The sequence below is a fragment of the Pelmatolapia mariae genome, linkage group LG6 (assembly GCF_036321145.2).
Source record: "Pelmatolapia mariae isolate MD_Pm_ZW linkage group LG6, Pm_UMD_F_2, whole genome shotgun sequence".
In the NCBI taxonomy this organism is placed as follows: Eukaryota; Metazoa; Chordata; class Actinopteri; order Cichliformes; family Cichlidae; genus Pelmatolapia; species Pelmatolapia mariae.
In genome coordinates this window covers 18,213,762-18,241,665 of record NC_086232.1, presented here as the reverse complement: position 1 = coordinate 18,241,665, position 27,904 = coordinate 18,213,762, and the positions used below count along the sequence as shown (strand labels likewise).

Below are 27,904 nucleotides of genomic sequence, written 5' to 3'. Positions count from 1 at the left end.
TATCTAGCTTGGAATTATTATATAGGTCACTAACGCCAAAGTTGTTCATAGTTACAAGTACATTTTGGGACTGTGATTTGCGTGTATTTCTTATTTGTTTATCCTCCTATGAGTCTGTAATAAATAAAGATTGATTGATTGAAAAATTATATTATATATTACATGTATCATAAGAGCAAAATCTGGAAAGTAATTTTCAAACACTTTCTTAGACAAACACGTGAAATGATAACATTGCTATCTCATTTGTATTACTTGGGATTACCCTCTGCCAACTCTAAAAGCTGAGGATCAATAATAGAAAGTGTTGCTCTATCAACCTGAAACTGATAAGAGTGTGAATACTACAAGGGAGCCAGAGTAAGAAGGGTGACCTCTTATTAGCAAAATTAAGCTTCATATGTGGGAATAATTCAAAAACAGGTAGATATGGTAGCCGACAGATAAAGGCTCAGGCAGAAAGACCCGAGTGGCAAATTAAGAGCAATTTCCCAAGTGTCACAGAGGAACCAGCACTCAGAGCTCCTATCACCTTCTACCTAAACCCTCTACCTCTCCCCAAGTCCCACTGGGATAAGCAGGTATTGAATGGAGCCTTGAATGGAGCCTTGAACGCAGCGGTCCTCCATCCTCACTCCCCTAAGTCCCTCTGCGCTTTTCAACCATCGATTGTTGTCTTGAATAGCCACCATATTGCACGGGCCTTGAGGACCTCAGGTGCCCGAGTGGAGGAGGGGTACGATGCGATCCGAGGAAGGTGAAATTGGAAAGTGGCTGATGAATGGAGGTTGGAGAGATAATTTAGGGCTGCTGCAAGAAGAGAGGCAGGTCGGAGTTACCTACCTGCCTTCGTTTACCAGCTCGATGAAGGCTAAGCCGGCATTCTTCTGGATGGAGTTCTGCCATTCCTGCAACACAAACATCAACATGTCACTGATGCAACTTTTTACAATAGTACAGAACTCTGTTGCTATACATTAGCAGCAGCAAGAGGCAAAAATGATATGTTTACAAGATAAGTGAGTTTTTCTTAGTCTGGGTCAAAGTGAATTTAGTTTGAACAAAAACAGTAGCTTCATGTAAAGCTTTTAATCCCACTGACTTAGCTGCTTCTTTAAAGGCCCCTAATATCACATAAAACATGATCCAAAAAGGATTAAGAATTGCTTGGATTAGCGCCGGCTGTATAATATGCGAGCCCACCATTGCGCAGCAGTGAAAGAGCCGTGTTGAGAGTGCATTTATCACAAGCAAATACACACATTTCTTCCTCTCTTTGACTAGCGTTATGGTTCAAGGTGTCAGTCTAAACAATCCAACCGCAGCCGTGTGCGCCTTATATCCTTAACTTCGAAGGGACAACGAGAGAAGGGAAACTCGGCCGGTCATCGTCTCTCATGTTCTGTTCCACATTTCAACACCTTCAACGCAACCGTCAAAAGAATAATAAAGCAACAAGGTCACGGGGGGCTGTCTGAAGCTCACAGCGCTTTCCCCCCCTTCTTCCTCTCAGGGGAGCTGGAGAAAAATGCACAAAAAAAATTCTCAGGTTGGAGACCTAAACCACCAAACTACTCTTACAAAAATCATTATTCAAAGCTTGGGCTTTTTTTTTTTCTTTGCATTCTTAATATTTTTGTTAACCAATATTAAAACGTGCCATCAGTTGACAAATGTTTAACAGTTACTACTGTGAGAATAACTGTGATCCACAATTTATTCAGACTTGGAGACACTTTTATTCCAAAGTAATCAAAACTACAAATTTTTATCATTTCCATTTAATCCTTTCACTGAGACACAGAACAGCTATGAAAAAAAACTTGCGTATAAGCCTAAACTCAGCTGTCATCATCTCTGGAGCTGATAGAGGAAATCGTGTGTTTACACAGAGACTAGCTTTTCAGTAACCCTTAGAGAGCCCGCAGGGACATGAATATCAGCACTGCGAGGAGGAAGGAAAGATCAGTTTACGAGAATTTCTAATACACATCCACACATATCTGTGGGTGCGTCGAGATTTTCTCACCTGTGAAGTTTTTAAGCACAAGCCCATCAAAACTAATCACATGGCAGTCAAGAGTACCGTTCTTCTGAAACGCCTGTGCACCATCACTCTGTGCCCAAGTGCACGTCATATACAAAACAACCTTACACTTAACCTCAGTTCATAACTGCTTTTTGTCCTGCAGGACCACATTGGCATTGACCGTGTTTACAATACATTCCAAATACAAGAGGGCACAGAGGGAATACGAGTCTGGGCGAGGGAGTGGAAACAGCGTTTCTGGGAGAGGGTTTTGTGGCTGAGGCCTGCTTTGGAGGAAGCATGTCAGAGTAGCCTTGGGGCCTTCTAGCTGAAGCATTGACTGTAGTTGAAGGACATTAACCATGAGTGTTAGCCTGTGGCTGTGTGGATATTCTAAACTGATCCAGACTGTGCGAGCTGGATTTCAAATAAACACCACAGGAAGCAGGGCTGTAAATAGAGTCGTGCTCTGGAGAACCAGAAAAGCGGTGACATAAAATTTCCTTTATGCCTTTAAAGCCTTAAAGATTTTGATGCCAGACTCTAGTAAGTAAAAGATTATCCCGAAGTAATAAAGATCGGATCTGAATCTGCGGCCAGGATAAGCTCTGCGTCTAAATTAGGCTTGATGAAAAGCGTAGAGACCATTGGCATTTTGGGGGACATGGACAAAGGTGATAGCAAGACTAATGGTGTCATTATGGGCAAGAAATGGCTCCTCTAGTTGAATTAAAAAAGCAGTGACCCTGATCTGAGGGACATCTCCCAGTGACAAAAAGGAAACAGGGACAGGTCAGTGATAGAATATTGGATTTTGGCTGCCCTGGTCAGCAGTGTCGCAGCTTTTATGGCTGCGATAGGGGCCGTGACCACAGCGCTCCTGATGAGAGGATACAAGCAGCCATTTGTGACCTCTCACCTTTAACCTGACCTCCTAACAGATGATAGGACGCCGAGAGAGGCGGCCGATCTTTGATCCTGACTTTAAAGCAATCGAAAGAGAGAAATCGTGCACACGTTTAATGCACTTTACCGGCGTTTACGTTTTGCTATGCATGAATCTGTTCATGAAAATGCCTGTCTAAATCTCAAGTCAATAAGACAGCTCTGTTTGCTCTGCGTTCCATGATGATGGCATTGAGTCTAAACACACATGCCATGCACTTCCGTCATTACAGCTGATTATCCATAATCAACTTCTAAATATACCACTACCACTGGTGAGAAAACACAGACCTCCTGAGCAAAATCGCCTTTCAAACATCAGGCTCGCCACAACACAAGGAAAACATTTTCCAACACCGAAGAAAGAACCGTCTCGGCTCTGCCGAAATAATAAATAAGTCAGTTGTGCTTTTCGGTGGCATCACTCATAATCACAAGTATTTGTTGATCTGAAAGGCAAGGGGAATACAACTTTAGATGAGACGGCAAGAGCATAAATCTGCATGTCATAAGTGGCAGAGCAGCAGACGCTAAATTAAAGAGGCTAAAAGCTACTGATTTTTTCTCTCCCCCCCCTTTTACTCAAACGCCTCACTGTTTAATGTCTTTTTTGCCACATTAACTGAACAGTGAGAGAAAAAAGTCAACCAATGCAAATAAAATGCACGCATTCAAAGAAAAAAACAAAAAAACAAAAAACGTTTTGATCACTGGCATGCTGCTTGCAGGTGGCGGCAGCCAACTTTGTCACTCTGATTTGGACATTTGTGCAAAAAAAAAAAAAAAAAAAGAGGGGGGGGGAGGGGGAGACAAGGAAACAAACAGATCTAAATGTTTATGAGAAGTGACCTGATGTTAACAATGACCAAAAAAAGAGCCTGTGGATGCAGAAGTCAAAGCAAAAGAAAAAAGAAAAAAAAAGGCTCTAAAAATATACTGCTCTTTAACCTGATTAATACGGAAGCTCGGTAGTTTGTTATTAATGCTGCGTCTGCTGCGCTTGTGTGTATGAATAACTTAACACTGGTGTACATTTTCAACAATCCACATCTGCATGTTCAGATGCTATCTGCTTAAAGAAAAACAGACACTCGTGTTGGTGTTTGCGTGATCAAATTCACAACCCAAGGAATATTTACTGATGTCCAAATATTTATACTGCTCGGTCTCCGAGAGCTTCATGGGCTCACACTGTCATGGCTATACTAACACAGAGTGAGAAAGCTAAGCCTAAAGCCCCCATACCCCAAACAGACAAATCAAAACATATGTTACAACCACTTGAACTCTGCACGAAAAGTAAATGTAAGGGGAATACATAAATATATACAGAGCATTTTATAAGCCAGTGGTATTTTATTTAAAAACTGACTTTTTCCTCTTTTTTTTCTTTTAAACTTATTCTGTAATATGATATGCAGTTCAGCTGGTGGATTTTAATGGTGTGAGGAGAAAAGGAATATTTAAAAACACCATATGCAGCCGTTTCAGTTCCAAATCAAACACATGTTGAAATGAAATCATCACCTCGTCCAAATGTAATTTTTATGACATTTCAGTGCAGTAACGCACAACATTTGTATAAATTTTCCAGGAAACAAAAAAATTTAAAAAAGTTTTTTCTAACTGACAATTTTGAGCAATCATTACAGGTTTATTCTTAACTATACTGACTGAAAAAAAGGTTGTTTTTTATTCCACAAAATGCTGGGTCCAAGCTGCTCTAACTGCAGCATAATCTAGGAGAAAATGAACAAAATGGCAATTCTTAGGCCTTTTATATGCCCCAGTTCTTCTGAGGAAGCTCTGCGGTGTTGCAGGAAATGTTTTGTGGGATCGTACAGTAGCAGTTCACGGCCCATTGCACAAGGACTGCAGGATCAACCGGGACTGGCAAAGGCAAACCAAGGACCGAAAAAGACACACATAAACAAAACACTTTTCCCCAAACAAACTTTGTTGTTGCACCACTAATTATTCAGGAAGCTAAATGCACAAAATAAATGGTAAATAAAGCTATAAAAAGAACTGTGTACGCACAAGGCGATTTGTGCGATCTCCAAGTTAAGGATTTGGGAATAACACAAGGTAAAGATTCCCACTTTAAAGCTAAATCATGCCAAATATTTGAACCTCTCCCGTCCCAGATCATAAACGAGGGCGAGTGAATTCCTACTGAAAATGTGCGCGAAGACGACGGGTCGTGATTTTAACAACAGGTTGGCTGAGAGAGGATAGCGAGGGGAAAAACACAAGCGCATTCCAAGGTCTTACAACAAGGGACCTGACAGGTAAGAAAACACTGCATTAGGAGTGCCTGTCGGGAGGGGAGGGAAATTCATTTATATGAAAGAAAATTATGTTGCGTATAAATAACTGGCCAATCGTGCGACTTGAAGCCCAGTTCACAGTAAAATTCGCTTGGGAGCCAAATTAAAAGCCACTCAATATTTTTAGGAGTCTCCTGTCTGATTTTCTCCTCTCAGCTAGACTTCACTTCCTGTCAGGAAGCCCTCCTTGACCCTAAGCTCCTCCAACACAACGCACCCCGCTGCCCCCTTTGCGGCTGCATAGTTGGCAACGATGGGGAGTCTGCAGAATTAAGTGCCAGTTGGCGTTACTGTGTTTTCTCTAAGTCTCAAAGGTCGGTGAAACTTTCAAAGAATATGCAGCATGATATTGTCCTATGAACTAGAGAGTAATGGCAGGGACAGTGAGCCTCGTGGCACAGCTGTAAAGGGGCACTGGAGCAAAGCGTGGGGTGAGGGCCAGCAGAGAGGGAGGGAAAAAAATAACACTTTGATTTTCACTGATCTTGAACCTTGCGTGCCTCTTTAACAGCACGATGGGGTGCGGGTCTGACTGTGCCGAAAAACGATGGAGAAAGTATTTTTTTGTCCCTTGGTTTCATCACATTCCTCACTTTTCTCTCAGCTCCCCAAGTGGTTCATTCAACATGGCCTGCGTTTGATCCATCGCTTATGGGAGAGAAGAAGAAACAATGTTCACTGACAGAAATAAATGACTATTTGAGCAACTCAAACATGGGACCGTCTTTCACAAGCGTAACTTTTAAAACAAACCTGTTACATAAAATATAAAGTGCACAAAAGTAACCGTCTAGGGTTCAACTTCCCCGTTCCCTCGTTTCTCACATTATGCTATTGATTTTCATGAGCGTACACTCCCGAACTGTTCCCCGACTCCGGGGGTTTAAACTTCTGCGCCCAAGTCGCTCTCCACTTGGAGATCCAACCTGGAGGTCAGAGGGTCAGAGGTCAGGAGCAGCCAAGTGTTTGGGGAAGTCAATGTCTTTCTCCCTGCAGACTGAAGGAGAGGTGCCCATCTGTTAAACAGGTTAACTTTGGTGAGATGGACTGGGAACATATGATGATGCACAGTCATTGGATTAGCAGGTTAACACCGATGTTATTGAATTACAATTTAAGGATTATCTGCATCAGCGGCCACGACAAAACGCTTTACTTAAATCAGCGATTGACAGGCATCCAAAAAGTGTCAATTGGGACCAAAGTAGTGGATCAAACAACAAGAGTATAGAGGTGGTGGCTGCTAGCATGGCTAACCATATATATCATAGATATATAGCTCTTGAAAGAATTTTGGATTCAGGAAATGGGACTTACAAAATCTAAAATCCATCATACGGGACATTTTTCAGTGTGTTTTTTCTTTTTCCCACTGACACTGTTAAAGCAGGTTTTTCAGTGCTTTGTAAAGTAGGCCCAAACCAAGCCTCTGACAGCATAGCAGAGCCACCTGATGACCTTGTTGCAGGGTTCAAGTATTCAGTTTTCCCCTCTTTCTCCCTCTTCTGCATCCAGTCTTGACCATCATGAAACCGACACTCCACGAGCCCACAGCACACTCACTCTCCCTCCCTCTCTTCCTTCCACTCCATGTACAGGATGTATTTCTGATAAATGGCAGAAGGATGGATGGTCTGACAGAGGTGCCGGACAATAATGGCTGATCTACAGGACACAAATGCAGCTACTGAGAAGATTTATGAGCCCCTGCTCATCGTAGACTGTCCAGTATCCAATGAGATGATTTCTCAAAGCTCTCGACGGATGGCAGCAAGCACAAGGAAAAGCTCTCTCTCTTGTCCCAGTGTATTACTTATTAATCAGATATTTTTGGTAGAAGCGAGTTCAAAAACTGCACCGGGGAAGCGACATGTTGACTGTGAGTACGACAAAAACGGGAAGACGAAAAAGTGCAAGAGGAACGCAGAGTCACTGAAAAGAATAAGGGGTGTGGAAAAAAGTGGGAAAATATTTTTGGTGTGCAAGATCTGCATTTTATGTGGTTCAATGAGAAAACTTAGATCATATTATATAAAAGTCCTCCTTTGAATGAGCCATCACATAGAGTAACGGCTATTTTTATGACAACTGTACTGGAGGCTCAAGTTTGATCTAATTCACCTATTTAAACTTTATAATTGTACTTAAGGTTTAAAGCTGTGCATAATTAATGTTTTGGTCAGTTTGAAATAAGAGGTGGATACCAACACAAGCAGCTAGCTGTCTGCAAATCATCACCGCAACTAAATTTGACAGTATTTGTGGAGTTGGTGCCTCTGGGAGCATTTCATACAAATCACACTGGCTTTTATTTGCTGTTAATTGTACAGAGGGACCTTGTGCTTAGTGTTTAGTATTAGTTAAGATTCATGGGAAATATATGTGAATTGTACCTATAAAGTTTATGGATGCAGCTCACAAACAGCTGATAACTTCTGGCTATATTTAGTCACAATTATGATTTTAACTAAAGGCTTCAACATGGAAGTCCACAAACCAATCATTTGTGGTACAATGTTATATACATCTTTTATATACAGTTATATACAGTTAGTTTTTGTTTAACTAAGAGTGTAAAAAAAAAATCTGACTCACTATTCGACTTTTTACAGGTCAACAATTAATCTCCCATATCCTCCCAAATACACAATAATACGAAAGAAAGTGTCAGCTGTAAGCCTTTAAAGACAATAAATACTGAATAAATAAGAACACAATTGACAGTCAACCTTTTTTTTCCTATATTGAGTAGTCCTCAGTAGTGGTTAAAGCCAGAGTTTATGATCATTAATCCTCACTTTGTATATTCAGCAGTGTGTGAAGATCAATATTACAGCTGAGAACAAGGGCAGTATGCCACCCCAACAGTTAATGTCTTATCAAAATGGTCCTTTAATTGGGAGCGCTGTTGTACTTGTCTCGAAAAGGGGTACCATCAAACAGCGGTTTACAATCCCCTCCTCAATGCCAAGCTGATGTGGCCGCCAATGCAACTTTCATAGGATCCCTGATTAAAAACTGCTCTGCAGTCCCCAGCCTCCTGACCCTTCACCCTGGCTCCACTCCATCTCAAAGCTTGGGAAATTAATTAAAATTTCACAGAGATGGTATCGCGTCACATCTCTGATGAAGGCATGGGGGTTGAGAGGGGAAAGAAAGAAAGAAAAAAAAATCAATCAAAATCATCTCCATCTACTCGCTCCACTGGTTGACTCGAAGGCAGGGGGGGGAAAAGTCACAAGATGGCCACAGAGGCACTTCCTGTAAAGAGAATTGAGCGCTTCCTGTGCCAGAGGGCCCAACAAACTTTGCTAAATAACGTCATCAATCACAGCACTGGCCCACTCTCCCTGCCCCACAAGGAGAACCAACACACAAATAATTATACATTGTAATTTAGCCCAGAGGAAAGTCTGTCCCTCTTTTCCTCTTTTCCCTTGTGAGAGGCAGTGCATTGGCCCTACCTTTCTAGGCCCCCCTCCTCTTCCCTTTACACAACAATAAAATTACATTTGCATTAGCTGTAAGAGAATTTGGTTGGATGATTTATTGATGCAATCAACACTATGCTGTCCAATCCCTGGTCCTCCGACTGAAACAGTGTGTGTGTGTGTGTGTTTTGGAAATTGGGTGGGATAGCTTGGAGCTCAGAGAAAAAGAAGAAATAGCCTGGGCTAGGGACCAAAGAGGGGGAAGCGAGGCATGAGCTGTGCAGTGGAACAATCATCCAGATTCTGCCTTTGATTAGATTAGCATTAAACAACACCCTGACAGATATGACAAATAGGTGCATTAGAGCCTGTCATTCTTCTCTCTTTGGTTTTCTATCTAGCTTTCATTCCCGCTATTCCGTCGTCCCTGGACATTACGGGGCTCACATTCCCTCCCCGAGTCCCACTAGCCCCAATCTATGCATGGCCACTGACATCTAAACAGATGTGTAATCTGACTGTATTAGCTTTTTTTTGTTTTTTTTGAGAAGAAGCAAAGTGAACTATAGGAACTAAACAAACGTATGGGGGTTAAAGGGTGCAGGAACGAACGACAGGAGCTATTTCTTTAGGAAATGAAGCTGATAAAAAAAAAAATACAGGAGAGTGGAGCAGTGAGAGAGGTGTCATTAATCAGATGTGCTTTTGTATTATTGGAAACCTTGGTTTTTTTGTGTGTGTGTTTTTTTATGAGGTTCTTTAAAAACGATAAAGATGCACACAAACATGGCCTGGGATGAGTTATTATCTGCTGTCCTTGTCACTGGCTGTGTATGTGAGGGCAACTTCTTGTTTATTTATTTCTGATGTACTATGAACATAAGTGTTTTTCAAGCAGAATACACAGAATAATTCACCCTAAATGTAAAGCTTACCGTGTGCTGCATTTATGGTCTGCACATGGTAAAGCCCTTCAGTAGATTTCTGTCTCTAAATGCTAATCAGCTGTCCTGAAGTGATGTATTGACAACCCCAATCATTGATCTGCCCACGCCTGCTTATGATCCCTAAATTAGTATTCATGAATCCAGCAGCAGCTAAATAAACTTGGCAACAAAACACCCACAAGACAACAGAGAAGAGAGGGATAATCAATGCAAAGCACCATCAAATCTACATTATCCCTCCTCATCAGTTTGGCCCAGGCCACAAGGGCCCTGCTCGGGTCAAAAGGTGATGCGGACAGGTCGCCCACCCTTGACCCTCCAACCAATATTTGCGGCCAAATATACCTTCGCTCTGCCCTCACGAGGGGAAGGGTGAATATGGAAAGGTAGACAAGGTAGGGTGGGGGAGAGATAAGGCTCTGTGGATTTACTGCACTCAAGGTGAGGCTGATAAATCAGCCTGCTGGAAAAGCAGAGCGCAGGCCTGAGGAAAGATAAAGATGCCAGACTTGCCTGGGAACACAGAAGCATGACAAGCTCCACCACTGAGCTGCTGGACTTCATGCACACCAGACCTGGAGAAATATAAAGTAAAGGGAGTCAGACATAATGGCATATGAAAAAAAAGAAAAAAAGAAAAATTTTTGTGTTTGATTTTAAACAGCTTTCTGGATTTCTGTGACAGCACATGCTAACCATCAGGGATTACCTAACCTTGTGCCATCTGCAAGGGAGCGGATAGTATTGATGGGCCTAATGAGCCGACATGATGTTACTGTAAACTAATACATATTTGGGCCTTGTATTACAGGCCTGGCGTGGTTAGCATATGTCCCATTGATCCCTAATGGCAAGCCCTGGGCTTTTAGAGGGCAGGGGGCCGCTAGAGTGTCCAGAGTGCGCTTCAGCGGATGTTACATGTGTCTCCGTGTTTCACAGAGACACATGTAACATCACATTCGTACAAACACACATGCATGCACATACAGCCCCACCCTATTTTTTCCAGCCCCCCCTTACAGCTATCAATCAACTTTCCATTTTGTTTGGTGGCAGCAGACATCCCAAACACTGCTATTAGTGGCCTGGCCTCTGACCTGGCCCCCTGGAAACCTTCAGCACGGCTACCGGCTATCGGTGCAGCGCGACTCATCACAATATTGGATTAACAATAGCCTGGACATATTGTTGCAATTAAATAAGAATCCCTGCATGGTTGAGGTTTGTGAGGATGATCTAAAATGATGATGTGACTTCTAAGGAATTTCCATAATTTTCTACTCACTGGTGCCCTCAATAAGGAGCTCTTGTCCATGGCTGCCCAGCAGAGTGCGAGAGAGGAAAGGGGCAAAGTCCACAAAGATCTCCCTCAGCAGGGGAGCTGCCTTTTCAAGGGCATGCTCCAAACGCTCCGAGATACTAAAAAAACAAAACAGATAGCAGACGGAGTACCTGGTAATTTAACAGTAATTGGCCAGAAGGCTAAACAAACTCTTTGAAAACTCACAAAACATGGTTTTAAAAATACACCGTCAGCAAAAATGTGTTTTTAATATGATGAAAAAAATATGGAATAAAGACAAAAACAATAATCAGAGCATATGCATAAATAACTGATTGTGTAAGCGCATGTGCATAAACAGCTGATTGTGCATGTGTGCGAGAAAAAGAGAGCGAGAGAAAGAGAGAGAGAAGATGAATCACCTCATATTGGGGGCTGTGTTCTGGGTCACAGGGGAGAGTGGGGGGACAGATGGCAGGCTAGTGCTGGCTGGAACCTGGCCGCCTGCTGCAGGGAGAAACCAAAGAACTCTGTTATTAGTCTGGATGTTGGACAAGAATGGGACACACACACACACACACACACACACACACACATGCGCGCGCGCGCACCAATACATTATATGACCAAGGTCGCACCATAAACCTGTGAAGAAACATGCCTCTTATGAAATAATACAGAGGTCTCCATTCAAATGTATAGAATAGGTGGATTTATGGTTGAGTATGTGGGGGTACAAGTATCATTTTATAGTTAGATAGTGGATGATGTACTGTGAGCACAATGCATCTTCCTTAACAGTGTATAATTCATTGGGTTTGATGAGAAAAATATTTCTATGTGAAAGGATGACAACACTTTATCTTCTGCTTCAGTCACACTTTAAAGATGAATTATTCGTAGATGGAAACAATATATGTTAGACAAAAGCTTAAATATGAAAGTAGTATTCATTACAAGTAACTCCATCCATTGTTATTATTCTATTTTCATGTTTTCTTGTTTCCCCTCATTAAGTCATTACATACCAATTTACCCCTCAGGGCTGCTTTTCTGACCGTTTCATTATACAACTAAAAGGTGCTTTACGACTTCATTCTGGAGACAGAGGCACATGAGGTACAAAGTCCGCGTGTGATTGATCTTGCAGTAAATTCACTTCCCTGTGGCTCATAAATAAGCTAATGCCCAGCTGAATATGGAGGAGGGGGATTCCTCTGGTGTTTCAGTGGGCTTGTTTTTCCAGCCAGGACAGTCTCCGTGCAGGGATAACTCTTCAGGAATGACACAGTGTAATGTGCACTGGAATGTGTGTGTGTGTGTGTGTGTGTGTGTGTGTGTGTGTGTGTGTGTGTGTGTGTGTGTGTGTGTGTGTGTGTGTGTGTGTGTGTGTGTGTAAGGTGTTAAACAGCGCCATGTGGACCTGGTGAGAGTATCCCTCTCAAGCTGAAGTAGCTCCTTCAAACAAAGAGGAGTAAATGAACGTCTCCATTAGTCCTCCCACTACCCCACTAAAACACACACACACACACACACACACACACACACGCACACGCACACTCACAAAGCATATTTACTCAACACTTCTCAGTGCCATCAAGCAGTCTGTGCATACAGCTAAGCTATAATTATTTACTAGCACACACACGCACCCAAAAGTCCTAAAACATAATCCACATACTCATGTCAAACCCTCCTCTCTTAAACACACAGACAAAAAAAAAACATTACACTTTTACACAGAAAGGGGACAAAAACTGCTGATTTATGTCACTTATGAATCAACTAAGATAGGTATGACTTTAATATATTGTCTTATTCAGTCACCATTCACCTTATTCCTCCTCCTACTGGAATTATTGTAATACTGGGATGTCCCAGTAGCCTGTTAGTTAATACAAATGCCAAATAACTAATGTCTACGTTTGATTCCCCCCCCCCACTTGAATGGTCCCTTGATACATGAAACCCACCCTTTCCAAATGCACTCTATTGCATCTCTGTTACAGTTATGCATGATCCAGTGTGATTAGTGCAGTTTGTTTTCCAGTTTTGAAAGTTTTGCAAAATTTGGCTCGGTAGTTTCTGCGTAATCCTAATGACTAACCCATTACATTTTTGTGCAGACTCACATCATTTTCTTTGTAATTGCACGATGGGCCCTGGCAGAGCACCGCCCTAAAATTGTCTCAAATGTTTTTATTTTTTTCACATTCGATACTGCCTTAGCTTTTTAAATAATTGAATCAGTGTTACTCATGCTGTCCTCCAGCCTGAAGAAACTGGATTACACTGTGCAAACACCATTATTCCATCAGACATACAGAGAAGCACGATCTCTAAATAAATATTGACTTTCTCCTCAGCAGACTCATCCACCCTGTGACTTAGCTGCCCTCGCTGCTCTGCCAATACTGCAGTCCGGTTTTGTGTTTGTGTGCTTACAGGCTGCAGAGTCTGCAGAGGTGCTCTGGGAGGCGTCGCTAGAAGATACCACAGAGACGCTATCGATAGGTGTCCCACCAGACACGGAGGCGGAGGCGGTTGTCAGGACGGGGGTGGAAGTGCCTGGAGATGGCATCACGCCCGCTTTCTTTGGTGCAACGATGACGCTTCTGTAGAGAGAAGAAAAAGCGCCTATTATCAAGACTCATAGAACAACTGGAAGAAAATGCTGATGCTGCCAATTCACAGAACCCTTCATAAGATTTTTGCACACAGCATGACTAGAACAACACCACAACCTTCACTGACACATTAGAGCGGAGGAGTAATTATGAGCAATTTAAATAAGCAGAATAGTAGCCAAAGCAGCCCAATGAACCTAACCATAAAACAGGACACCTGATGTAATGTCTCAATTTAAAAAACTGTTTTACTTGGACATTTCTACTTTTAATTAAATACATTTTTCTTTAGTCAACAATACTACTTTGAGAAAACTTGAAGAAACTACAGTTTGGCTACACTGAAATCAAGCTTCATCTAAAACATCTTTAAGTGTGCCGAAGTGCTTTCTAGCTAACGTTCACCCTCTGATGAATGCACTGGGGTTAAGTATGTGAATACTACTAAATACTTTGGCATGCAGACTCTAACAGCCAGGAATCAAACCATCGACCCTCCAATTAGCAGGTGATCTCTACCCCCTAAGCCACAGCCACCCCTGTTTTATTAGATGTCATCTTCTGCTTTATCACATAACACCAGCTGCATGTTATCTGATATTAATACAACTGCTACTATGATGCCTGATATTTAGTCTATCAAAGCAGTACATTTTATAATAATATACTTCTATAATATCTCAGTTATTCTAGAAAACCTTCTAAAAAACTACAAATAAGTGATCTTTAGTCAAATTTTGCTCAAATTCAGGTTATTTCAAGGAAAGAAAAACACATTTTGAAATGAAAAATATCCTGACAGACTTGGCTCTTACATTGGCTTTGCCTTATATAAGGTTTGCGTCCACACTTGATTTTAAAAATGACAACTTTAAGTTGTTTGTTCTAAAAATGTAAAAAAAAAAAAAAAAAAAAAAAAATCAATGTATCCTTAGACACAAATCCTGACATTAATAAAAAGCAACTGCCAAGCATCACAAAATAAAACAACCTCACTGACAGCCAGATTAAATATGTACATTGAGTTTCTCTGTAACAATGATGCTGCCTGTTGAGAGGTCCCTCCTGTGGAGTAACAGGAAATGTTTCTCATAGTGATGTGGTACGAGTAAGTGGAGTTCAATTCTCATCCGGCAAACAGCAGATGCGAGGAGAGCAGCATGCAGATAAGCTGTCAGTTTAGACCAGGGCTCTGACAGACCAGCGGCCATATCAAAGAGAGCCTGGCCCTGCTTATCAGTGCTGACATAGGAGAAGCAGGGTCTAATCCTTGGCTACTGCTCCCCTCTCAGAAACACGACCCAATGCAGGTTTTAACAAGACATGCAAGAATACGTCAAATTTGAATATGCAATAAAAAGAAGAGGCGCAAACACAAGAGCTTGCATACATTCCTGCACGTCCCCAGTTTCAGAGTGTGTATGTGCATTCTTTCCTGCACACACACACACACACACACACACACACACACACACACACACACACACACCCACGAGGATAGTTGGCTCTTTGTACTGCAGACAGATACCTGGCTGCTGTGTCCAAGCATGCGCTCAGCTGATTTAAGGCAGCTGATCAGATCTATTAAAAGTTACTGTAGCTGTTAAATCTTAACAGCTTCAAGGAAAAAAATAATAACAACTGTGTCAGGAAGGCTCGACAGATGGAAGGTCCACACAAGGTCCACGGTGATGCATAAAACCCGAAGTAGTGACAGAAGAGAATGAAATCAGTATTGATAGGCAAGAAGAGTGGAGATAATAGTATCTGGTAATTTTTTGTTTCTGTTCAGATAGTGAGTAGACTGGACGGTGGTATCAAGAAGCAAGGGTGGCGCTGACATGAAGCACCCTGGGTGTCAAAAGCAGCAGAGACGGAAGGAGAGACACCCCTGCTGAGTGAAGGCTGAAAGTGTGTGTGGATGTTTTGGAAATATTTTAATGCATACACATGAGTGTCCAAATAAATGCTCGAGTGCACGAAGAAGTCTGCCAGTGAGCATGTCTGCATATGTGTTTGGCCTTCCATCTGTTCCTCAGCAAAGGCTCAGTGAATTATTCAGCAGGTCATTAGCCACACTTATCATGAGTGGGCCGCCCCAGTCGATTAATCAGCCGTCAGCGGCCCCACTCAACCCGCAAACAGGAGCCCAGGGCAGAAAGTGTGTGTGTGTGTGTGTGTGTCTGGCTGAATTATTTAGAAGGTCTAACCTACTATGGCTAAGTGCAGCTATGATTCCAGTAAACTCTGCTATTTCAGGTAAAACAAGTGTGAGACCGAATAACAAATTGTCTCAAGTTGCACGTGCATAAAAATACTCTTCTCCGGAGAGTTTACCTCAGACTGACACGATGGAGAGAAGAGTGCACCCCAGCAAAGCTTTGATCGTAGCTTTCACTATGTAACAACAACACTGACCGTACACACACAAACACATTTGTACACATCTTCACCCTATGAAGCTGCGGCTGGCGGAAGTCGGAAGTCGGAACCTTGATGTTATCTGTGATCTGTAAGTGTGAACAACATCAACTAAAGTGCCCACAAAAACAACTGCCTCACTAAACCAATGGAAGACACTGGTTTAAAAGGGGGTAAACAGTTCTTTGTTAATTATCCAAAGTAGAGTGAAAGACACATGTTTACACACAGTAACCAAGGAAGCATAAAAAGCTATTATTAGCTGTAATAAGAGTGCGCCGCTCACAAAGCCCAGATCTCAACATCTTCAAGTAATCCTGGGTTTAAAGACAGAAGACCTGGGGAACTCCCTTGTCCTTCGTTTATATTATCAACTGAGTTTCTCTTGTGTTACTTGATGTTAAATAATCTATTAAAAATGGAGATGATCGAGAGCAACCATCTAAAACTACAGTATTAAATACGTGCAAAAGAGCTCAGTCTGCATGTTTGTCAAACAAATATTAAAATAAAACATTAACAAATCTCAGTTGTGGTAACCAGACTGCATATTAGACCTCGCTTTATCAATTTCAAGGTGTTATATACTTGCAGTTTTCATTTGTGGCTCAATTCTTTAGTAAATGATATATGCACAACCTTTTCCCAGTTTAATTTCTACTGTCTTGTAATCACAACAATATTTGACAATTTTGTTAAAGCAATGTACTAAAAACAATGGCAGATATTTATCATTATGTCCTGATTCAGATATAATATGGATCTTTGCAATTAACACTAACACATAAATGTGTGATTTTTATTATACCAGCTAAAGTGGGTTCAAGCTTCCTCAAGGTACATCCCTGCAGGTGAACTCCAATGCAAAGCGACAACGTCTTTAATAACGGACTTTTCTAAAAAGGTAGGCCTTGACTGAGAACTGCGCTCATGTCTGACACGCTTACCGCCAGCAGTACATTAACAACATTTAATCATCAACACAACTCATCTGTACATCAGCTCTCACATGCATGCAAAGCCTGCTACCAGGAATGCAAACAACCGCACCATGTATATCCCACTGTCTAACACTCACATATTCTGCCGAACCATGAAGTCTAAATCACAGACTCGTACAATGACACTGTTTAGTTCTGGTTAGTATCAGCAAATATTTGCAGACTGGCTGTCATAACAGGGGCATGGCTGAGAAATGCATGGGAGAAATCCAGCACGTCTCCACTAGTAAATAAATCTGCAGGGATACTTCACCCTGTGACCCGCCCCCAGTTTTTATCTGGGAGATCCCGGCTTTTTTCATACATTGGTCTCATAAATCCAACCCTCTGGGCAAGCAGAAAGTTGCCATGTTTTGGCAGGAGATGTCAGTGCAGAATGTCAGCTCTGGCTTGTACTCGTGTCCCTGGAAGACTTAGTGGTTAGCGGGAGATGCCGAGCGGTGATAAAGTCATTGCAACAGATAATAAACACCATTGGAACATATCTACATGTGTCGAGAGGTAATTGGTAAGGGTTGAGAGACAACAGGGTGATAAAAAGCAGTAAACCGAGAATAAATATAGGCTTAAAACCAGAGGATGACATGAATGGGAGGGTAGTTTTGACTCGGAGGCATCAAAATAACTTGGCACACTGACAGACAGTAGTGCGTGCAGGACACACTAAAGGCTGAAGTAACTGATCAATCAATAAAGCCAAACATTTGGTGGTATCCACTTCTTAAATGGCAAAGTTGGGTTTTTTTTAATTCTCTTCAGTTCCAATTAATTGTTAATAATAATAATACTATCTAATATATAATCATACATTATAGACCAAAGAGTCCATTGATTTTTTTCTGCTTAAAGAATAATTCTGGTGATTGAATATTCTGTGAATAATATGAATAAGATGCTGGTTTTCAGTTTAAAATAATATAAAAGCCTGGACTTGTTAACCTCCACCTGGATTTGATATTAATTTTTTTGTGCAGATGTGCAAGTGATTAATAAAAAGGTAACTGGGGTAAAGTCTACTGTCAGCGTGCCCTGCATGAAGAGGCTCCCATAACCAGCAAGTGAGCTGTTAGTCTACGTTCTCCAGCTCTCCTGACGTCCTCTCTTCCTACTGAGTGTGCTCAGCGGACAGGAGCCAGTCTAATCCCCCTGATATGAGGAGCGCCCTGAGACCTGACAAAGCATTCCTCAGATAAAGACACGCGATCACAGAGATGCCGTGGAATTCCCACAGTTGGGGGGCAGGCAGACTGACTGAGTGTGAGCGTGTTTGTGAGTGACAAAGAGAAAAATGTAGAAATGTTTTCTTTGGTGCGTGAGAACTTTTGACTTGACACGCTTCCCCGTGACGGTTTCCTTCTCCCACTTCTCCCATCTCTGTGCCTCTCCCTCTTTACCCTCACCACCCCCGCCAAAATCGAGCCGTTTGTAAATGTCTATGTGCGAAACAGCGCTCCAAATGCAAACCAGACCAGTAACCATCCTCCCTCACCTGAGCCCGTCTGTGACTTCAGTACCCTGCTCTGCTTTTGAAGCCTTACTCCTGACTGTTCACCCCATACCGCTGGAGATAACGCAAATTATATACATATTTATTTTTTACTTTAAGAAAGGAGGGAACCCCTTATAACTGTTAAACAGGGACAGACAAAAGCTTTCCTCAAAGCTTTTTCTCTGTAAAACAGTTTTTTGAAAGGAGGAAGTCTGCATGAGGTGAGGACCTTAGTAAAGAGAGAAGTCGTCACCAACAAAGACTCCCAGTCCAAAGGGGCTTCTGTTACTAAATGCTTTTCAAGATCCGCTAAAGCCCCCTCTGAGGAAATAAAGCAAAGATGCATTCAAGGTTTAACTTTCAAAAGTCTCCCGCAGTCATGTTGGGAGTAAAATCCTATGGAACTGCCAAATGCAAACGTTAAGACTATAAACACCATATGTGCTTTTTAAGTGTGTGTCAATCCATGTTCACACCCTCACCTATCAAAAGAGCGGAACTGTTGCGATGGTTCTCTGGCCGCATCGCTCACACTTCCCAGGAACGCTGGCGGCAACAGGCTTGGATCCACCACGATATCATCAGCTGGACCGCTCACCAGGCTGCGCAGAATGTCCTTCACATTTTTACCCTTTGAGTCAGCAGACAGAGCAGGTCTGACCTCAGATGACAGCGTGGACAAGGCCTCTGAAATGGCATCGGGACCGTGAGTTCCACCGGAGGATGACAGATCTGCGTCGCTTGCGGCAGTTGAGGTGTGGTCATCTCCGATGCCGGAATCATACCGGCGCAGAGAGAAGCCGTTCTCTCCTTCTGTGCTACCTGAAACAGCAACACTATCTGTGAGGACATAAATAATAACAAATAAGAGTATCCAATTCCATCAGAAAACCTGATTTACATATTTTTCTTCTGGACTGTCGTCTAGATTTGACCCGTCACTGAGATATTAGCTGTACAGCAGAAATGTCTCTTTTCTTAAAATTGACTGAGTTACATGGCACTTGTCTAATAATGCTTAATGCATCAAAAACAGAGGGCGGGGACAGAGGAATTATGATGGAACTATTTTTTTCTTTGTTTGTTTGTGGCATACACCCTGCTCAGGAGGTAGAGCACGTCATCTACAAATCAGAAGGTTGGTGATTCAATCCCTGCTTGGGCAAGATACTGAACTTCAGGTTCCTCCTGATGTGTTCATCAGTGTGAATGTGTGTGTGATTAGGTGATTTATTTACATGGCAAGTTACACTCACAATCAGGAGAAACGCACACCAAAACAATCTGCAGGTCAAATAAAAATACACAAACTTTAATAACAGCACTGCTGTGCTTCCACAATTTTTCTTAAGATGATTAGCAGCTGTTTTTTTTTATAGTCGAACACTATGCAGTACATGAACCCACTTATAAAAAAAAAAAAAGAAAAGAAAAAAAAGGAAAAAGTCAGGATTCATAGATCCTTTTCAAGTTGTTGAAAACAACAACTTGCTTCATTCTGATGCACATAAATGCGTCTGATGATTTTTTTTCTTGAGGGTTCTGTATACCTGTACTCCTTGCAGACTGGGAGCGTTGAGGGTGTTTCTTGTCATTGTGGGGCTCCAGGATGTCACGGTACTTGGACACCATGAGGACTGAGATGAAGTAGACGACGGCAAGAGCCAAAAACTGAGCCTGCTTACCGTCCTCCTGAAACAAACAACACACTAAACAATCTGTACGTGCGTCCTCTTTGAAAAGCACCAGAGGTTAGAGGAGGCTAGAAAAGGTGATTTCATACACGTTATGAGTGCTGTGTACAGGCATGCGAACGTGTCTGCTGGACAACTCACAATGTCTCTGAAGACGACAGCCCTGAGGCGGTTTATGTCCATGTCCTGAAGCAGCCGGTCTAAATCTCTCACTGGAGACATGCCACCTGTCACAGCATCAACAGGACTCTGCATGCACGCATGAAAAATCAAGCAATTATCAGGTGAATTGTATTATTATCTGCAAGGGAAGTGTAAACCGCACGTGCACGTTTACACCGTTCTGGGTGTTTATTAATCCTTCAAGGAGCAGGGTAAGGTTTAACAGCTTAGGGAAGCTGTCCCTCCTGAGACCGTGTCCCTAACATAATGGCTTTTCTATAGAGCCACTGCATTATAAATGAGGTTTAACACCCGGTTCAGGGAAGAACAACATGACTTTTACTGGAAGTCACTGTATCAAATCAAAGAGGCAATGACAAAGGGCTTAGTCTAGTGTAACAAATAGCAACCCGTGTGGTAACATAATAAGATATGAGCTAATGCAATAACACTTGGTAGCTGCTGGTGAACAGGACAAAGGGCAAAGCGCCTTCTGGTTGCCTACTGAGGACAGGAGAAGGACAAAAATGTGCGTTATACAAAAGATAATCGGCACAAATGTGGGAACCAGTCACTGAAAAGTATGACGTTATTTTGCGTTTGATGGTAGAGGAATTTAAAACAGCAGAAAATGTAAGGTAAGGTGATCATTTCAAGTACTTGCCTGCGCAGATGCAGACTTGGCTGTTCCAAGCAAAGTGCTGGGCATGGCTGTGTAGCTGCGGGCTGAGCTGTCTGCGCCGTTCTTAAACTGGACTTGCTGACACTCCAGACAGTTTCTCACTGCGATAGCACACACTAGGGAGGGACGGAGAAAGAGATCTTATGTGACATCATACAAATAAAATCACTGTCGGGGGAAATTTAAAAAAAAAAAAAAAATGCGCACACAAAATTTAAAATCTTTGCATTTACAAGCCTCCAAACACAACAAAAGAACACGTAAAACTAAGCCGCGAGAGGAGCGAGCAGAGAGAGACAAAAACAGGAGAGAAAAAGCGGGGCCATGACAAGGTCAGTGCTCTGGCCAACTCTGGCAGCATCGTTCACTCTTCCCTGCTCCACCTCTCCTCCCAAGGTCATAGTGCAAGGGTGTGCTCTTGAATCACATCCACTGTGTGCAGCTCCCATAACAAATGACACTGCCGGGCGTGCACATGCTGAGTAGGCAGCGCGATACACCCTTCAACGCACAAAAAAAAAGACGAAAAAAAGAAAAAAAACCTCGTTGTTCGACAACTTTAGGTGGGTTCAGAACTGGCACACTTAACATTTGTAATTTAATGTATTGCTCCTCTTTGGACCCCTCCCAACCCCCACTGCTCAGAGCTTGACAACTGACAAATGTTAACTCTGAGGCATTTAGATTACGAAGGAGGGAATTATTCCGTCTGGAAATGGGCTCGCTTTTTCCATTAGGACCACTCTTTCATACGACCATTTATAAAAGGAAGAAAAAAAGAGAGGAGAGGGAGGGGCGGAGACGCTAAAACCTTGTTACAGTTTTCCAAAATCAGATTAGGTGCCAGCAATGGGGAGCGCATACCTCATCAAATATTCATTTCATAGCGGCTGCTTTCTAAAACTGAACCTGTGCTATGGTGGCATCGTTTTCCTGTAAAACACACACAGCAGCAGCAGCAACATCAGAGGGAACAAGTGTTTTTAGATAACAAGTCGGCCTCTTGACAGCCGTTTTGTTTGTAGGCTAGACTGTGTTTAAAAGCAGAAACAGATACCTGAATGTGCAGCATTAAATATCCAAAGAAAATTCAATAATTTTTTTAAAGCTTAAGTACAAAGTATACTGTACTACTTTCATTTTTAATCTGTGCATGCTGCGTTGATAAGGTGTGCTGCAAAAAAAAAAAAAATTAAATGAATAATGTAAGATTTTCAATATCTTTTATTCAGTGATTGTGAGGCTAGGCTTTTGATGCTGTCAGGGGAAACTTTAATAGCCTGGAACAGAAGGCAGACAAAGGCCTCGGGCTACGCAGCAGTACAGTACAGCCAAGGCCATTATGAACAACTCACTATATCATGCGAGCAGCCATTTTAAAGTGTTGCCATGCAGGAGGGTTATAATAACAAGATAAGAGAGGGCTGATATGAGCGGGGTGAGCGAGGCGAGGGGGATCCGAGTGGGAGCTGGAGCTGAAGATTGAGAGGAAGAATACAGGGACGAATACAGAAGGGAGGGTCAAAAACACTGTAGGGAGCCATGACTGGGGCTAATACAGAAGGCTGCTGATGTAAGGTGGATCAATGAGCGGGAGGGGAATGAGGGGTGGGGTTAGTAAAAGGATGAAACAGAAGTGGGAAATTCACTTGAAAGCCAGCTACACATGTAAAAACTCAGCAAGACAAAAAAAGCAGGGGACCAAACAAGAGAAATAAAGCTAGTTAGAAGCTCAGGAATAATGACAACGTGCATACCGAGGCGAAGGCACTGCCGGAGGATGCCTCCGGATGACATGTTTTTCTCAGCTTCTATCTCTGTGAAGTTGAGCGAGCTGGCAAAAATAAGAACGTCCACAAGGTTGATGAGGCGCTGCAAGAAGGTGACCGAAGCCTCCACTGACAAGCCATGGGAGGGCTCGATGTTTTCTAGCTCATGCTGAAAGTAGAGAGAGAGAAAGAGGAAAAAAAATATAAATAATAAAAGTAATAATGAGGAAACCTCTCTAAACATTTTCTCTCAAAAGTAACATTACAGTCAGGTTTTACCCTGGTCAGAAGCCTCGACTTATGTTGAATAACCAGTGATTTATCACAGTTAGTAAGTTGTTACATATGTAACATGTGCAGCACTGAAAATACATCAAGCCATGTGAAAATGCAATTTTTCAAATTCAGGTTGAAATCTGGTTACAGAGCCCACACAACTGAATGTAAATCAATTATAATGGAAGTGAACCCGCTCCTTAGACCGGTCAGGTCATTGGCAGAAGCGAAGAATGGTGCAAGAGAGCGGCTGTCGCTGAGGTCAGACAGGACTAAAACAAACTAACGTTGTTAGGAAGCAGCTAACTGTAGTCTAATGTGATTGGGGAAAGGTCAATGTGGATGGATAACTTCCTGTGACCGGAGCCACAGCCACACAAGTACAAACGTAAAATCACACGTGCAGCGAAGGACTCACGGAGGAAGATGTGGCAGCTGAGAGCAGAGGTAAAATGCCTCCGCAAGCCATGACGAGATTGTCCACCACCTGGGATATGAGGTGTATGCTGTTGTGGACAAACACCACATTCTCACTGCTGTTTACAAAGTCCAGAATCGTCTTTGTGGAGTGACTAAAAGGCAAAGGACAAGAAGATGGTTTTAGTTATTGCAATGAGGTATTAAAGCACCTATAAATTCACCTCAAGTCACACTCACACAGCGTAAAGCTATGTGGCTTGTTCTTCTTTTATTTAGACACTTACTTTACTATCTGGTCCCATTGCACAGTTCTAATGTAATTTTCTAGCTCAGGATCTGTTACAAACCAATTTCGATAAAGAATGCCTGAAAAACTCACTTATTTGCTCTACAATTTGATAAGATTACACCATTCTGACAATTACAGATTTAGAGTTACATTGTTTTTAAAAGCCTGCTAACTCGTAATTTCCTGAACAAGACAGTAAACCTATTTTCAAAGTGTAAGGACCAAACTATTTTTTGTACTTTCCAGTCTTTATGCTAAATTGAGTCAATCACAACAAAAACAAACAAAAAAAACCCATAAAACTTCTGCATGTTCCTCAACAAATCTTTAGTTGATAAATCCGTGTTTCTGTTTATTGAAGCATTAATAAAATCAGAGCCCACGGACTGTCGTCCTACCTTCTCCACATCTGGACATCTGTCTCAATCGAGAAGAGCAGGTCAGCGAGGAGACGCTGGTGCATGTGGGACCAGCGGAATTCTGGGATGCGAAACATGGTGGAGCGAGGTGCAGAGGTGCTGCTGTCTGCTGGCTGGCCTGAAGAGCTTCCTGTGGCTGTTGATGCAGCAGCTGCTGACTGACCTTGGCTTGTTTCCTACAGAAATATGGAAACCAAACGTCATACGTTTTAATGTGACAAGGCCCTTTGAGAAAACACTTTGAAACTTAAACGCTCAATTTTGTGTAACACCTAAACTATAATAAACTATTGTAACAACTGAGTAACACATAAGTGCTAAAAAAAAAGGGGGGGGGAGAGTGGATGGCATACTGTTGCAGAGGTCTCCTTCAGTTCAAGTCTCTCGGTGTCTAAGGCCACATTGGACACGTCCAGTCTGGCAATTTTGATTTCTTTGGTTTTGCTGACAGACTCTGCACTCTTCTGAGTGTCGGAGCTGGTAGAGGTGGTGGTGGTGCTACTGTCAGCGGCACCAGATGGGGTTTCTTCTCCAGTGGCACCGCTGGTCTCTGATGGCTGGACATCTACAGTGGAGTCTGATGCCGCTGTAACCTCCTGGGCTGTAGATGGCGGTGTGGTGTCTGAGGGCTGCTGGCTTGTAGTAGTAGTTTCAGCTATGGAGGAAGACTGTTCATCTCCAGCTTTTTCTTTAGGTGCTTCTGTGACACTTTTCTCAGGTATTTCAGCTGGAGGAGTCTGGCTTTTCACACAAGGCGCCTGTTTCACTTCACTTTCCTGTGTCTCAACTTTTTCTTCTTCCTTATTCAGCTCCTGTTCTTCACCCCCATCTTTTTGTTCGTCTTCGTCCTTCTTCACTTCCCCACCTTCCTCTCCGGTGGCAGCAGAAGCATAAGAGGACTCCTCTTGGCTGTCATCAGCATCGCTAGGATGGACCTGGTCGCTAACAGATGACACGTCAACCAGGTCCTCATTGAGGACGGAAGCTCCACCGAGCACGCTGTTTTCTCGCTCTGAAGCTGCTGGCGGTTCAGCCTCTGCTTCATTTAAAGAGTCTTCTGTCATTGAGTTTGACGAGTCACCTTTGTTCTGTTCACTTTCAGATTTTTCATCATCTGTTACAGGTGTCTGTGCATCATCGCTACCAGATGGTGCAGAGACTTTACCCTCGTCCACCGCTTTCGTGTCAGCCGTTTCACGTTGTGCAGTTTTTCCAGTAGAAGTCTGTGCTTTCTCTTTGTTGACGTCTTCACTCGGCTGCTCTGTAGCACCTTTTTGTGTCTCCTCTCTGACACCCGAGCTATCTCTGGTAGACTCCTCCACCAGCTGCTGTTGCTCTTGTTCTTCGTCTTTGGCCCCAGCCAGGATGTTGGACACAGTGATGGATGCCTGTCCCCTTTCATCATCAACCTCCAGCGGGCTGGAAGTAATGGTGGAACTGGATGCTGAATCAGGGGATTTCTGAGACAGCTTGTCCACAGTCAGCTCAATGACAGTGGAGGGAGCGGTTTCCTCTGCAGGTGGCCCATTAACACATTCCATAGTCTCAGAGCTTTGGCTGACACCAGAGATGGAGCGAATTGTGCCGGTGGACTCTTGATGCTGGTACTGACGGAACATACGGGACAGATTCACTTTGTGTTGCTCAAAGGTGACCTGCAAATACAAAACATGTGATGTTAGAAAAACGAATGTCGTACTGTTCACACACTTCATCAGTCTGCTCCGTTTGCCTAGTTGGATGATAAAAACTGGTTTATTGGTTCATTAAAGTCCATCCACTGATGATTCTGTGTGAATAAGGAAATAAGGAAGCAGACAGAAAACGCTTTTATCATAAGCAGGCCAATAAAACACACACTAAAATGTTTAAAGCAAAATATGTATTAATATGCACATGTCAGTGATACCATTACTAATAAGAATGATGATGAGCTTTTTAGCACTGAAATTATCCAGTGAGATTTGTTCCTCAATAAGCAACCAAAAACTGCAGGTCGTTAAATATTCATGTCTAGCTAGCCACAAAGTGAGCCAATCCCCACTCTGCTAAAACAACAACTACTTAGTTTGTCTTGATGCATGGCCAATCATCCAGGTACGTAAATCTCCAAAGACTGGGAAACCTGCATTCAGCTGAGACTGAAGAAGTCACTTGGATGAGTAACGAAACATTTCTCCCACAGAAAACGCTACGTCCAGATGAACAGAATCAACTTTTGGAGAACAACTACTTAGTTTTTTTTGACAAATAAAAAAAAGTAAAATGTTACACCTCGTAGTTATCTCACACACAGCATGGCTTGCACCAAAGTTAACTGTACAAATGAGCCCCATGTAAGAAATGCGCTCCAGTCCAGGTGATTGAAACTGCAGTATTTTATTTGCGTCGTACTTCTCACTAATTAGCAGCTAACCCGATAACCTGATAATGCTTCCCTTTCACCCAAATATGCTAAATGAACTGGGCCTTATTATATTGCTTTTCTACTCTACTTGAGCACTCAGAGCACTTTATACAACATGTTTCATTCACACACATTCACACAAGCACTTTTTGTGCATTTAACATTCACACTCAGATGAAGCCATTGGGAGCAAACTGGGGTTCTGTATCTTGCCCAAGGATACTCTGGCATGTAGACTGTAGCAGCCAGAGATCAAATCACCGGCCTTCCGATTAGTCGATGATGTGCTCCTGAGCCACAGCCACACTTTTAGTTACCTAAATTTGGTTACTTTTAGCCCAAAAAGTGTTTGGAGACTTCAAATCAGGCATTTTGCATGGATTTAAACATTTTTTTTAATTTAAAAAAGGGAGGGGGGGGGGAATACTTCTGTAAAAGAATTTAGAAACATCTGTCCTATAGGAAATCTAAACATCTCAGTAAGGGTGGAAAAAAGCGTGCTGTAACCGTGAAAATAATGTGACCATGTTATTAGGGCTGTACTTATACTATATATACATTAACATAAAAACCAACCAGCCACTTATCCACTGTATCCATTTTCTGCTTTTTTCCTCATGTCCCAACAAACAGCAAACCCCAAATTATGGAAGAAAGATATCCTCAAACTGCCTGTTTGTTGTGTGCTTCTTATAATATTTGAAAACTGGGACCATTTGTGGGTAACTGTGGCATATTTAAAACTTTCTCTCTCCCTCTCTTACATGCAGCTGCCCACGGCCTATTAACCTCTATCAGTCTTCTTACCATCTGATATAGGTATACTAGACTGCTAGTCTATAACGACAATAGTCTGCAGTGGCATTTGAGGAAGAGCCCATCCATGTAAGCAGTCATAGATTAGCGGTAGACACTATTAGTGTGTGTCTCCTAGCTGCGCTGAGTGCGTGTCCAGCATCGGCAAATCCTCCCACGCCTAATTTAAGACCCTGCATTAATCACTGGGATTGGAGGACAGAAAGTCAAAGATGGGTTGTAGGTGGAGAGGAAGGGGGGGGGTCTGCTGTGTGAGTGAAACTAGACCCACTTTGCTGCTTTTTTACCTGAGGCTATTTGGATAGGAGGAGAGAGAAAGAGAGAGAGTGAGATCTAAACAAAGAAAATGGGAACGCTGGAGATGAAAAGGAAGGAAAAAAAATAAGAAATTGCAAAAGGAGAAAGAGTCATTGAGAGTGGAAGAAAGGGAAGGGGGAGAAAGAAGCTGATTATTTGTAATTAATTAGG

General features: G+C 42.5%; 1 protein-coding gene across 8 annotated transcripts in view; it reads right to left on the bottom strand.

The window, feature by feature from the left end:
- The window catches only part of lrba (LPS-responsive vesicle trafficking, beach and anchor containing), a 178,403-nt gene that overhangs the window by 103,613 nt on the left and 46,886 nt on the right, over positions 1-27,904 (bottom strand). For 7 of the 8 annotated variants that reach the window (XM_063476071.1, XM_063476072.1, XM_063476075.1 and 4 more), the window contains exons 22-34: positions 24,567-25,868; positions 24,193-24,389; positions 23,504-23,657; positions 22,798-22,978; positions 21,023-21,156; positions 20,338-20,445; positions 20,053-20,194; positions 18,985-19,324; positions 13,410-13,579; positions 11,387-11,471; positions 10,968-11,101; positions 10,196-10,257; positions 844-908 (exon numbers count right to left, since the gene is read on the bottom strand). In XM_063476071.1, coding sequence (XP_063332141.1) covers positions 844-908; positions 10,196-10,257; positions 10,968-11,101; positions 11,387-11,471; positions 13,410-13,579; positions 18,985-19,324; positions 20,053-20,194; positions 20,338-20,445; positions 21,023-21,156; positions 22,798-22,978; positions 23,504-23,657; positions 24,193-24,389; positions 24,567-25,868 — 3,074 coding nt within the window. The remainder of the gene's footprint in view (positions 1-843; positions 909-10,195; positions 10,258-10,967; positions 11,102-11,386; positions 11,472-13,409; positions 13,580-18,984; positions 19,325-20,052; positions 20,195-20,337; positions 20,446-21,022; positions 21,157-22,797; positions 22,979-23,503; positions 23,658-24,192; positions 24,390-24,566; positions 25,869-27,904) is intronic. The other variant, XM_063476073.1, reaches the window with a different exon arrangement.